Source organism: Salvelinus sp. IW2-2015, unplaced genomic scaffold, assembly GCF_002910315.2.
Source record: "Salvelinus sp. IW2-2015 unplaced genomic scaffold, ASM291031v2 Un_scaffold4206, whole genome shotgun sequence".
Classification (NCBI taxonomy): Eukaryota; Metazoa; Chordata; class Actinopteri; order Salmoniformes; family Salmonidae; genus Salvelinus; species Salvelinus sp. IW2-2015.
The window spans coordinates 16,336-30,323 of NW_019945477.1; the positions used below are offsets into that span (position 1 = coordinate 16,336).

Below are 13,988 nucleotides of genomic sequence, written 5' to 3' on the forward strand. Positions count from 1 at the left end.
CTGTAAATGCTGTAACTAAAGCATGTAACTAAAGCTGGAATGACAATACAAATAAAACAAGGCCAATGATCACAAGTCAGCAATAACATGGCTAATAGGTTAGCGTATCTATCTATGTAGCAAGCTAAAAAGGCCTACTGCCTGTAAACACACAGTCCAGTTCAAAGTGAAGATGGCAGGGCCTACTTCCTGTAAACACACAGTCCAGTTCATAGTGAATGATGCCAGGCCCTACTGCCTGAAACACACAGTCCAGTTCAAAAGTGAATGATGGCAGGTCCTACTTCCTGTAAACACACAATCCAGTTCAAAAGTGAATGATGGCAGGTCCTACTTCCTGTAAACACAAGTCCAGTTCAAAGTGAATGATGGCAGGTCTCTTACTCCTGTAAACACAGTCCAGTTCAAAAGTGAATGATGGCAGGTCCTACTTCTGTAAACACAGTCCAGTTCATAGTGAATGATGACAGGTCCTTACTGCCTGTAAACACACAGTCCAGTTCATAGTGAATGATGACAGGCCCTACTGCCTGTAAACACACAGTCCAGTTCAAAGTGAATGATGACAGGCCTACTGCCTGTAAACACACAGTCCAGTTCATAGTGAATGATGCAGGCCCTACTGCCTGTAAACACACAGTCCAGTTCAAAGTGAATGATGACAGGCCCTACTGCCTGTAAACACACAGTCCAGTTCAAAGTGAATGATGACAGGCCCTACTGCCTGTAAACACACAGTCCAGTTCAAAGTGAATGATGACAGGCCCTACTGCCTGTAAACACACAGTCCAGTTCATAGTGAATGATGACAGGCCCTACTTCCTGTAAACACACAGTCCAGTTCATAGTGAATGATGACAGGTCCTACTGCCTGTAAACACACAGTCCAGTTCAAAGTGAATGATGGCAGGCCCTACTGCCTGTAAACACACAGTCCAGTTCAAATGTGAATGATGACAGGCCCTACTGCTGTAAACACACCGTCCAGTTCAAAGTGAATGATGGCAGCCCTACTGCTGTAAACATACAGTCCAGTTCAAAGTGAATGATGGCAGGCCCTACTGCCTGTAAACACACAGTCCAGTTCATAGTGAATGATGACAGGCCCTACTGCCTGTAAACACACAGTCCAGTTCATAGTGAATGATGACCAGGCCCTACTGCCTGTAAACACACAGTCCAGTTCAAAGTGAATGATGGCAGGTCCTACTTCCTGTAAACACAGTCCAGTTCAAAGTGAATGATGACAGGTCCTACTGCCTGTAAACACACAGTCCAGTTCATAGTGAATGATGACAGGTCCACTGCCTGTAAACACACAGTCCAGTTCATAGTGAATGATGACAGTGCCTACTGCCCTGTAAACACACAGTCCAGTTCAGTGAATGATGTCAGGACCTACTGCCTGTAAACACACAGTCCAGTTCAAAGTGAATGATGCCAGGCCCTACTGCCTGTAAACACACAGTCCAGTTCATAGTGAATGATGACAGGCCCTACTGCCTGTAACACACAGTCCAGTTCATAGTGAATGATGCCAGGCCCTACTGCCTGTTAAACACACAGTCCAGTTCAAAAGTGAATGATGGCAGGTCCTACTTCCTGTAAACACAGTCCAGTTCAAAGTGAATGATGACAGGTCCTACTGCCTGTAAACACACAGTCCAGTTCATAGTGAATGATGACAGGTCCTACTGCCTGTAAACACACAGTCCAGTTCAAAGTGAATGATGACAGGCCCTACTGCCTGTAAACACACAGTCCAGTTCATAGTGAATGATGACAGGTCCTATGCCTGTAAACACACAGTCCAGTTCATAGTGAATGATGACAGAGTCCTACTGCCTGTAAACACACAGTCCAGTTCATAGTGAATGATGCCAGGGCCCTACTGCCTGTAAACACACAGTCCAGTTCAAGTGAATGATGGCAGGTCCCTACTTTCCTGTAAACACACAGTCCAGTTCAAAGTGAATGATGACAGCTCTACTTCCTGTAAACACAGTCCAGTTCAAAGTGAATGATGACAGGCCCTACTTCCTGTAAACACACAGTCCCAGTTCATAGTGAATGATGGCAGGCCCTACTTCCTGTAAACACACAGTCCAGTTCAAAGTGAATGATGGAGGCCCTACTTCCTGTAAACACACAGTCCAGTTCATAGTGAATGATGGCAGGCCCTAACTTCCTGTAAACACACAGTCCAGTTCATAGTGAATGATGACAGGCCCTACTGCCTGTAAACACACAGTCCAGTTCATAGTGAATGATGGCAGGCCCTACTGCCTTGTAAACACACAGTCCAGTTCATAGTGAATGAATGACAGGTCCTACTGCCTGTAAACACACAGTCCAGTTCATAGTGAATGATGACAGGTCCTACTGCCTTAAACACACAGTCCAGTTCATAGTGAATGATGACAGGCCCTATGCCTGTAAACACACAGTCCAGTTCATAGTGAATGATGACAGGCCCTACTGCCTGTAAAACCACAGTCCAGTTCAAAGTGAATGATGGCAGCCTACTTCCTGTAAACACAGTCCAGTTCAAAGTGAATGATGACAGCCCTACTTCCTGTAAACACACAGTCCAGTTCATAGTGAATGATGACAGGCCCTACTGCCTGTAAACACACAGTCCAGTTTCTTATAGTGAATGATGGCAGCCCTACTGCCTGTAAACACACAGTCCAGTTCATAGTGAATGATGACAGGCCCTACTTCCTGTAAACACACAGTCCAGTTCAAAGTGAATGATGACAGGCCTACTTCCTGTAAACACACAGTCCAGTTCATAGTGAATGATGACAGGCCCTACTGCCTGGAAACACACAGTCCAGTTCAAAGTGAATGATGGCAGGCCCTACCATGCCTAACAGTAAACACACAGTCCAGTTCAAAAGTGAATGATGGCAGGTCCTACTTCCTGTAAACACACAATCCAGTTCAAAAGTGAATGATGGCAGGTCCTACTTCCTGTAAACACAGTCCAGTTCAAAGTGAATGATGGCAGGTCCTACTTCCTGTAAACACAGTCCAGTTTCAAAAGTGAATGATGGCAGGTCCTACTTCCTGTAAACACAGTCCAGTTCAAAGTGAATGATGACAGGCCCTACTGCCTGTAAAACACAGTCCAGTTCATAGTGAATGATGACAGGCCCTACTGCCTGGAAACACACAGTCCAGTTCAAAGTGAATGATGGCAGGCCTACTTCCTGTAAACACACAGTCCAGTTCAAAGTGAATATGGCAGGCCCTACTTCCTGTAAACACACAGTCCAGTTCATAGTGAATGATGGCAGGCCCTACTTCCTGTAAACCACAGTCCAGTTCAAAAGTGAATGATGACAGGCCCTACTTCCTGTAAACACACAGTCCAGTTCAAAGTGAATGATGGCAGGCCCTACTTCCTGTAAACACACAGTCCAGTTCAAAAGTGAATGATGACAGGCCCTACTTCCTGTAAACACACAGTCCAGTTCATAGTGAATGATGACAGGCCCTACTGCCTGTAAACACACAGTCCAGTTCATAGTGAATGATGACAGGCCCTACTGCCTGTACAACCACAGTCCAGTTCATAGTGAATGATGACAGGCCCTACTGCCTGTAAACACACAGTCCAGTTCATAGTGAATGATGACAGGCCCTACTGCCTGTAAACACACAGTCCAGTTCATAGTGAATGATGACAGGCCCTACTTCCTGTAAACACACAGTCCAGTTCAAAGTGAATGATGACAGGCCCTACTGCCTGTAAAACACAGTCCAGTTCAAAGTGAATGATGCCAGGCCCTACTTCCTGTAAACACACAGTCCAGTTCATAGTGAATGATGACAGGCCCTACTGCCTGTAAACACACAGTCCAGTTCATAGTGAATGATGCCAGGCCCTACTTCCTGTAAACACACAGTCCAGTTCATAGTGAATGATGACAGCCCTACTGCCTGTAAACAACACAGTCCAGTTCATAGTGAATGATGCCAGGCCCTACTTCCTGTAAACACACAGTCCAGTTCATAGTGAATGATGACAGGCCCTACTGCCTGTAAACACACAGTCCAGTTCATAGTGAATGATGCCAGGCCCTACTGCCTGTAAACACACAGTCCAGTTCATAGTGAATGATGCCAGGCCCTACTCCTGTAAACACACAGTCCAGTTCATAGTGAATGATGACAGGCCCTACTGCTGTAAACACACAGTCCAGTTCATAGTGAATGATGACAGGCCCTACTCCTGTAAACACACAGTCCAGTTCATAGTGAATGATGACAGGCCCTACTGCCTGTAAACACACAGTCCAGTTCATAGTGAATGATGACAGGCCCTACTGCCGTAACACACAGTCCAGTTCAAAGTGAATGATGCCAGGCCCTATTCCTGTAAACACACAGTCCAGTTCATAGTGAATGATGACAGGCCCTACTGCCTGTAAACACACAGTCCAGTTCATAGTGAATGATGCCAGGCCCCTACTTCTGTAACACACAGTCCAGTTCATAGTGAATGATGACAGGCCCTACTGCCTGTAAACACACAGTCCAGTTCATAGTGAATGATGCCAGGCCCTACTTCCTGTAACACACAGTCCAGTTCATAGTTGATGACAGGCCCTACTGCCTGTAAACACACAGTCCAGTTCATAGTGAATGATGCCAGGCCCTACTGCCTGTAAACACACAGTCCAGTCATTAAGTGAATGATGCCAGGCCCTACTTCCTGTAAACACACAGTCCAGTTCTAAGTGAATGATGACAGGCCTACTGCCTGTAAACACACAGTCCAGTCATAGTGAATTGACACAGGCCCTACTGCCTGTAAACACACAGTCCAGTTCATAGTGAATGATGCCAGGCCCTACTGCCTGGTAAACACACAGTCCCAGTTCAAAGTGAATGATGACAGGCCCTACTGCCTGTAAACACACAGTCCAGTTCATAGTGAATGATGCAGGCCCTACTGCCTGTAAACACACAGTCCAGTTTCATAGGTGAATGATGGAGGTCCTACTGCCTGTAAACACACAGTCCAGTTCATAAGTGAATGATGACAGGCCCTACTGCCTGTAAACACACAGTCCAGTTCAAAGTGAATGATGACAGGGCCTACTTCCTGTAAACACACAGTCCAGTTCATAGTGAATGATGACAGGTCCTACTGCTGTAACACACAGTCCAGTTCATAGTGAATGATGACAGGCCCTACTTCCTGTAAACACAGTCCAGTTCATAGTGATGATGACAGGTCCTACTCCTGTAAACACCACAGTCCAGTTCAAAAGTGAATGATGACAGGCCCTACTTCCGTGTAACACAGTCCAGTTCATTAAGTGAATGATGACAGGCCCTACTGCTGTAAACACACAGTCCAGTTCATAGTGAATGATGACAGGCCCTACTTCCTGTAAACACACAGTCCAGTTCATAGTGAATGATGACAGGTCCTACTACCTGTAAACACACAGGTCCAGTTCAAAGTGAATGATGGCAGGCCCTACTGCCTGTAAACACACAGTCAGTTCAAAGTGAATGATGCAGGCCCTACTGCCTGTAAACACACAGTCCAGTTCATAGTGAATATGACAGGCCCCTACTGCCTGTAAACACAGTCCAGTTCATAGTGAATGATGACAGGTCCTACTGCCCTGTAAACACACAGTCCAGTTCATAGTGAATGATGACAGCCCTTACTGCCTGTAAACACACAGTCCAGTTCAAAGTGAATGAGGTGCAGGCCCTACTGCCCTGTAAACACACAGTCCAGTTCATAGTGATGATGACAGGCCCTACTGCCTGTAAACACACAGCCAGTTCATAGTGAATGATGGCAGGCCCTACTTCCTGTAAACACAGTCCAGTTCATAGTGAATGATGACAGGCCCTACTGCTGTAAACACACAGTCCAGTTCAAAGCTGAAGGTGATGAGCAGGCCCTACTGCCTGTAAACACACAGTCCAGTTCATAGGAATGATGACAGGCCCTACTGCCTGTAAACGACACAGTCCGTTCAAACGTGATGATGCAGGCCTACTTCCTGTAAACACACAGTCCAGTTCAAAGTGAATGATGACAGGCCCTACTGCTGTAAACACACAGTCCAGTTCATAGTGATGATGGCAGGTCCTATGCCTGAACAACAGTCCAGTTCAAAGTGAATGATGACAGGTCCCTACTGCCTGTAAACACACAGTCCAGTTCATAGTGAATGATGACAGGCCCTACTGCCTGTAAACACACAGTCCAGTTCATAAGTGAATGATACAGGCCCTACTGCCTGTAAACACACAGTCCAGTTCATAGTGAATGGATGGCAGGCCCTACTTCCTGTAAACACAGTCCAGTTCATAGTGAATGATGACAGGCCCTACTGCCTGTAAACACACGTCCAGTTCATAGTGAATGATGACAGGCCCTACTGCCTGTAAACACACAGTCCAGTTGCAAAGTGAATGATGTCAGGCCTACTTCCTGTAAACACACATTCCAGTTCAAAGTGAAGGATGGCAGGCCTACTGCCTGTAAAACACAGTCCAGTTCATAGTGAATTGATGACAGGCCCTACTGCCTGTAAACACACAGTCCAGTTCATAGTGAATGATGTCAGGCCCTACTGGCCTGTAAACACCACAGGCCAGTTATAGTGAATGATGACAGGCCCTACTGCCTGTAAACACAGTCCAGATTGCATACAACCCAGTGAACTCCTCTTCCTGTCTCCTGTCTCAGAGAGAAGAAGCCTCTTGGCTGGGACACAGACATCTCCTGGCTGACAGGGGAGGAGCTACACGTGGAAGTGCTGGAGAACGTTCCTCTGACCACACACAACTTTGTGAGTATGACTGGAACTATAGAAGTGGTACTAGACTTTCATATGACTGGGCAGGGGTGCAGCCGTGGGTGGGCCTGGCTGCCACGTGGGTGGGCCCATGCACCCCTGCCCAGTCATATGAAAATCTAGTACCACTTGGGAGTCAAGCCCAGCCAATCAGAATGAGTTTTTCCTCACAAAAAGGGCTTTATTACCGACAAAAATACCCCTCATGCTTATGGTAGAGAAATGAACATTAAATTCTCTGGCAACAGCTCTGATGGACAATCCTGCAGTTAGAATGCCAATTGCACACTCTTTCAAACTTGAGACATCTGTGAGATTGTGCTGTGACAAAACTGACATTTTTTAAAGAGGGCCTTTTATTGTCCCCAGCACAAGGTGCACCTGTGTAATGATCATGCTGTTTAATCAGCTTCTTGATATGCCACACCTATCAGGTGGATGGGTTATCTTGGCAAAGGAGAGATGCTCACTAATAGGGATGTAATAGGGATGTTGGCCTTTCTAGGGAGTTTTTCCTAGCCACCGTGCTTCTACACCTGCATTGCTTGCTGTTTGGGGTTTTAGGCTGGGTGTCTGTACAGCACTTCGAGATATTAGCTGATGTACGAAGGGCTATATAAAAGAAACTTGATTTGATGTAAACAGATTTTTTTGCACAACATTTGAAAGGAATGTTGTGTGTATGGAACATTTCTGGGATTATTTATTTCAACTCATGAAACATGGAACCAACACTTTTTTTAAATGTTGCATTTTTATGTTTTTGTTCAGTGTAGAACTATGGACCTAGAATTATGGAACCAGCTGAGACTGGGATGGGATTTTACTGGGAAAAGCCACTGGAAAGACTAACTAGGAGGACAAACTGTCCAAACAGTGCAAGGTTCAGTCCATTGTTGAGTTGACCCTCGTGTTTGTTGCTGGCCGGGCAAATAAACTGTTTGTCTAGATCAGAGCGAGTTCATTCACTGACGAAAAGAGCAACTATATACATCCAATGGCCTCAATGATTGGAACAAATGCATTTACTGTATGTTACACAGAGGCAGAAAGAGGAGGGGCAGAAAGAGGAGGGGCAGAAAGAGAGCTCCTAGATGGAAAGATCTTGTTTTAGCATGGGACATCGCCTTTGAGGGCTTCCACCATTTTTTAAAATTATCTAGCATTCTAGACATGGAGCTAGCAGATACTAGCATGTTCTCACCACGAGGCTGCGTACTAAGACTGGTAGCTAACGCTCACAAACATCACATGACTACATGTAGCAAGTACTACTTGTAACTCGCAGCAGAGGCGGAACTGGTCTGAGCTACACACTATTTCATGGTTTGGCCGAGCAGCTCTCGCAATGCTCAAGGCTGTTTCATTTGACTTCCATCACACACAGAACTACCATTAGCAGTACTACTTGTTCCCAGCAGGGGGACTGTCTGAGCTAATCACACACACAGACTACATTAGCAGTACTACTTGTCTCCAGCAGGGGGACTGTCTGAGCTAATCACACACACAGATTACATTAGCAGTACTACTTGTCTCACAGCAGGGGGACTGTCTGAGCTAATCACACACACAGACTACATTAAGCAGTACTACTTGTCTCCAGCGGGGGACTGTCTGAGCTAATCACACACACAGACTACATTAGCAGTACTACTTGTCTCCAGCAGGGGACTGTCTGAGCTAATCACACACACAGACTACATTAGCAGTACTACTTGTCTCCAGCAGGGGGACTGTCTGAGCTAATCACACACACAGACTACATTAGCAGTACTACTTGTCTCCAGCAGGGGGACTGTCTGAGCTAATCACACACACAGACTACATTAGCAGAACTACTTGTCTCCAGCAGGGGGACTGTCTGAGCTAATCCACACACAGACTACATTAGCAGTACTACTTGTCTCCAGCAGGGGGACTGTCTGAGCTAATCAACAACCACAGACTACATTAGCAGTACTACTTGTCTCCAGCAGGGGGACTGTCTGAGCTAATCACACACACAGACTACATTAGCAGTACTACTTGTCTCAGCAGGGGACTGTCTGAGCTAATCACACACACAGACTACAGGGGGATGTTGGACTTACGTCTATGTTGACGGGTTCGATGGTGTGATGTGGACGTTGGGAGCGGGAGGACGAGCGATCTCTCTGTCCAAACTGGTTCCTGTGGTCCTCTTCTCCGGGCCTGAAATTCTGGGGGATAGGGATGGACTTGGACGGGGACACACTGGCGTGGCACAGGGACCTGGGGGTCAGAGAGAGGTTAGTGGTCAGGGAGGATGGGGGTTGAACCTCTGGGGGGGATGGGGGTGGACGGGGACAGGAACCTGGCTTCAGATAGCGGTTAAGAGAGAGGACAGGGTGGTTCATTCTCACTGGGGACATGTGGCAAAGCACTAGCAGAGATTCCAGTCTACATTGAATCTAGCAAGGAGATAGCAGATGATCAAGTCTGTGTTTCAGTAGTCTTAAAAATGGCTTCTCTCCTCGTCTCCTTTCCTTCAACTGTGCCGAGGTGAGAACGGGATCAGGACAGCTGTGAGACTCACCCGGTGGAGTCGGACGGGGGCAGTGACGGGTAGGCCTCGGACACGGGGGTGGTGCCCTCTGATGACGCCTCCTCCTGGGTGATGGGGTGGTGCTCAAAGAACTTGGACACCAGCAACAAACTGCAAGAGAGACCCAACATACAGGTTAGAACCGGGACACCAAGCAGAGACCCAACATACAGGTCAAGGCTAACCGTCCGTCTCGGGGACAGGTCACACTAACGTCCGCTCGGAAACAGGTCAAGCTAACGTCCCGTCCTCGGGACAGGTCCACGCTATAACGTCCGTCTCGGGGACAGGTCACGCTAACGTCCGTCTCGGGGACAGGTCACCTAACGTCCGTCTCGGGGACAGGTCAAGCTACGTCCGTACTCGGGGCAAGGCGCTAAGCGTCCGGGGACAAGGTCACAGCTAATCCGTCTCGGGGACAGGCAAGCTAACGTCGTCTCGGCGACGGGAGTCAGCTAAGCCGTCTCGGGGACAGGTCAATCTAACGTCCGTCTCGGGGACAGGGTCAAGCTAACGTCCGCTTCTGGCGACAAGGTCACGGCTAACGTCCGTCTCGGCGACAGGTCAACGCTAACTGTCCGTAACCTCGGGGACAGGTCACGCTAACGTCCGTCTCGGGGAAAAGGTCACGCTAACGTCCGTCTCGGGACAGGTCACGCTAACGTCCGTCTCGGGGACAGGTCAAGCTAACGTCCGTCTCGGGACAGGTCAAGCTAACGTCCGCTCGGGGACAGGTCAAGCCCGCTAAACGTCGCCGTCTCGGGGGACAGGTCAATCTAACGTCCGTCTCGGGACAGGTCACTCTAAACGTCCGCCTCGGGGACAGGTCATCTAACGTCCGTCTCGGGGACAGGTCAAGCTAAACGTCCGTCTCGGGGACAAGGTCAAGCTAACGTCCGTCTCGGGGACAGGTCAAGCTAACGTCACGTGGCTCGGGGACAGGTCACGTCTAACGTCCGTCCCGGGACAGGTCAGCTGAGTTCCGTCTCGGGGACAGGTCAAGCTAACGTCCGTCTCGGGGACAGGTCAGATGCTAACGTCCGTGTCTCGGGACAGGTCAAGCTAACGTCGTCTCGCCGACAACGGTCACCGCTAACGTCCGTAACTCGGGACAGTGCTATCTAAAAGGCCTAACGTAATCCGTCCCTCGCGGCACATAGTAATAAATGATGGGGATCTCTGGGGAAGTGATGAGAACGTCCGGTCTCGGGACGAGATCAATGCTTAACGTTCCGTGTCTCGGGGACAGCGTTCAAGCTAACGTCCGTACTCGGGACAGGTCAATCTAAACGTCCGTCTCGGGGACAGGTCCAAGCATGCTAGTCTGTCACTCTAGGGTCGTGTTGACACTGAGAGTGAATTGATATGATGGTCGTTAACCCACTAGCTGCGTGAGTGACCACTCATGTACAGTAATTTAAGTTTTGAACGTATACGTCACCTAGCTGGTCTCAGTAAGACACAAGGCGCTGGTGATGAGATACAGTCAACTGTGGTCGTCTATGACCAACGATGGAACGTGGTACTAATTATTGAGATGAATCATCCGTGGCGTAGTTCGACAATGGACGTCTGGGTGGACATGATATTCCAATGTCGTAACGGTGCACTCAGCTGGGGTCGGGTCATCGGCTAAGTCTGACCATCCAGTGTGAAGCTAAGGCTGGTGAGCGGTACTAATTTGAAGATGACGTGAAGGTCACTCTAGACGGAGTCGGTATGTTACCCGACAAATGTGATGAACGCGTTTGGCTGGTCGAGATTGATTTCAAATTGAGTGTGTTGCGGTTACCTCGACCGTACTAGCTGTTGCGTAAGTCTGACATGCAGAACAAACCAAGCAAAGAACACGCTGGTGCAGACCATGGCATTAATTGAATTAGTCTAACCTCAAGGGCGTATAGCTAAGGTCTCGGTAGTGTAGACATGAGACTGCGACGCGTGAGGAGTGTGGGATTAATTGATTGGACTCCGTAAACGATCACTCTAGCTGGTCGTAGTTGACACACATGAAACGATGGTGAAATTGATATAATTTGATTGATCGTTTAACGCTGCACCTAGCTGGTCGTAGTTTGACCACACATGGAGAACGCTGGTGAATTGATTAATTTGATTGATTCGTTAACTCACTCTAGCATGGTCGTAGTTGACACATCCATGAGAACTGCTGGTGAATTGATTTAATTTTGATTGATCGTTAACTCACTCTAGCTGGTCGTAGTTGAACACCATGAAGAACGCTGGTGAATTGATTAATTTGATTGATCGTTAACTCACTCTAGCTGGTCGTAGTTGACACACATGAGAACGCTGGTGAATTGATTATTTTGATTGATCGTTAACTCACTCAGCTGGTCGTAGTTGAACACACATGAGAACGCTGGTGAATTGATTAATTTGATCGATCGTAACTCACTCTAGCCTGGTCGTAGTGACACACATGAGAACGCTGGTGAATTGATTTAATTTGATTGATCGGAATTGAACTCCACTCTAGCTGGTACGTAGTTGACACACATTGAGAAACGCTGTGATTTGATTAATTTGATTGATCGATAACTCACTTCTAGCTGGCTGTAGTTGACACACAGTGAGAACGCTGGTGAATTGATTAATTTGATTGTCGATAACTCACTCTAGCTGGTCGTAGTTGACACACAGTGAGGAACGCTGGTGAATTGATTAATTTGATTCGATCGTTAACTCACTCTAGCTGGTCGTAGTTGTGACACACATGAGAACGCGTGGTGAATTGGATTAATTTGAGTTGATCAGGTTAACTCACTCTGCTGGTCGTAGTTGACACGACACATGATAGAACGCTGGTGGAATTTGATTAATTTGGGATTGATCGTTAACTCACTCTAGCTGGTCGTAGTTGACGACATTGAGAACGCTGGTGAATTGATTAATTTGATTGATCGTTAATCTCACTCTAGCTGGTCGTAGTTGACACACATGAGAACGTCTGGTGGAATTGATTAATTTGATTTGGTCGTTAACCACTCTAGCTGGTTGTAGTTTGACACACATGAGAACGCTGGTGAATTGATTAATTGATTGGTCGTTACTCACTCTAGCTGGTCGTAGTTGACACACTGAGAACGACTGGTGAATTGATTAATATTGAATGATCGTTTAACTCACTCTAGCTGGTCGTAGTTGAACACACATGAGAACTGCTGGTGAATTGATTAATTTGATTGATCGTTAACTCACTCTAGCTTGGTCGTAGTTGACACACATGAGAACACGCTGGTGAATGATTAATTGATTGATCGTTAACTCACTCTAGCTGGTCGTAGTTGACACACATGAGAATGCTGGTGAATTGATTAATTTGATTGATCGTTTAACTCACTCTAAGCTGGTCGTAGTTGACACACATGAGAACGCTGGTGAATTGATTAATTTGATGATCGTTAACTCACTCTAGCTGGTCGTAGTTGACACACATGAGAACGCTGGTGAATTGATTAATTTGATTGATCGTTAACTCACCTTAGCTGGTCGTAGTTGACACACATGAGAAACGCTGGTGAATTGATTAATTTGATCGATCGTTAACTCATCTAGCTGTCGTAGTTGACACACATGAGAACGCTGGTGAATTGATTAATTTGAATGATCGTTAACTCACTCTAGCTGGTCGTAGTTGACACACATGAGAACACGCTGGTTTGATGATTGATTAATTTGATTGATCAGTTAACTCAACTCTAGCTGGTCGTAGTTGACACACATGAGAACGCTGGTGAATTGATTAATTGATTCGATGGATGAGTTAACTCACTCTAGCTGGTCGTTTTGACACACATGAGCGGCACCTCTGTGCTGCAACGCTGGTGGAACTTATAGCCACACGTCTGACATCCGGAACCCCTGGAACAGAAGCTTCCGGCAAAAATCGCAGAAGGCCAACGTAAAAAAAGTCTTCCTCACCTGGGGAACAGACAGAAACAGAGAGAGAAGAGACAGTTTAGAAAATAGAGCAGGAACGTTAGGGAGCAAGTGGGTGTACCTTCTGTCCCAGCCATGGAGACTTGTAGTAACCTGGTAATTTATGTTGACCATAGATGGCAGTATTGACTCAAGACGAGGGTTGCTTCCCGTATCCGTAGCTATTTCCTATGTCTGCCTATTTAACTATGATTAAGAAAGCTTCAGTAGTTAAGCCAGGTGGATAGAGAGAATTGTAATCTAAGTTACAATTAAATACTAAACCGTACTTAAGGTCTCATGAGTCGTAACTCTAAGAAACCTTTTAAGGATACTACAGAGAATATACAAAGATGAGTGGTCTTTCTATGTGCCATTGAGGCCATCTTCCATTTTTAAGTAGTCCATTTTTTCTTCTTGCTATTGTGTTGAAAACAAAAAGTGTAAAGCTAACATTGGATTATTTACCGCCACCCGCTGGACTCCTGAACCAAATCTCGTCATAAAATTATTGTGGCCACTAGATGGCAGTGATAGCTTAAAAAGACATTTATAATAACCAAAAGGCAATCCAATTTGAAGGAAGGCAATGCTCCGATCATATGGGAATCCAACCCATTGGATTCACAACTCAGTTGACT

The 13,988-nt window shown here is 46.7% G+C and overlaps 1 protein-coding gene and 1 long non-coding RNA gene across 2 annotated transcripts in view; one reads left to right on the forward strand and one right to left on the reverse strand.

The window, feature by feature from the left end:
* Positions 1–11,711, reverse strand: part of LOC112077022 (serine/threonine-protein kinase B-raf) — a 15,999-nt gene extending 4,288 nt beyond the window's left edge. The window contains exons 1-3 of the mRNA XM_070441536.1: positions 11,686–11,711; positions 9,397–9,516; positions 8,933–9,092 (exon numbers count right to left, since the gene is read on the reverse strand). Coding sequence (XP_070297637.1) covers positions 8,933–9,092; positions 9,397–9,516; positions 11,686–11,711 — 306 coding nt within the window. The remainder of the gene's footprint in view (positions 1–8,932; positions 9,093–9,396; positions 9,517–11,685) is intronic.
* Positions 1–13,988, forward strand: part of LOC139026251 (uncharacterized) — a 31,650-nt gene that overhangs the window by 11,249 nt on the left and 6,413 nt on the right. The gene's annotated exons all lie outside the window — the stretch shown is intronic.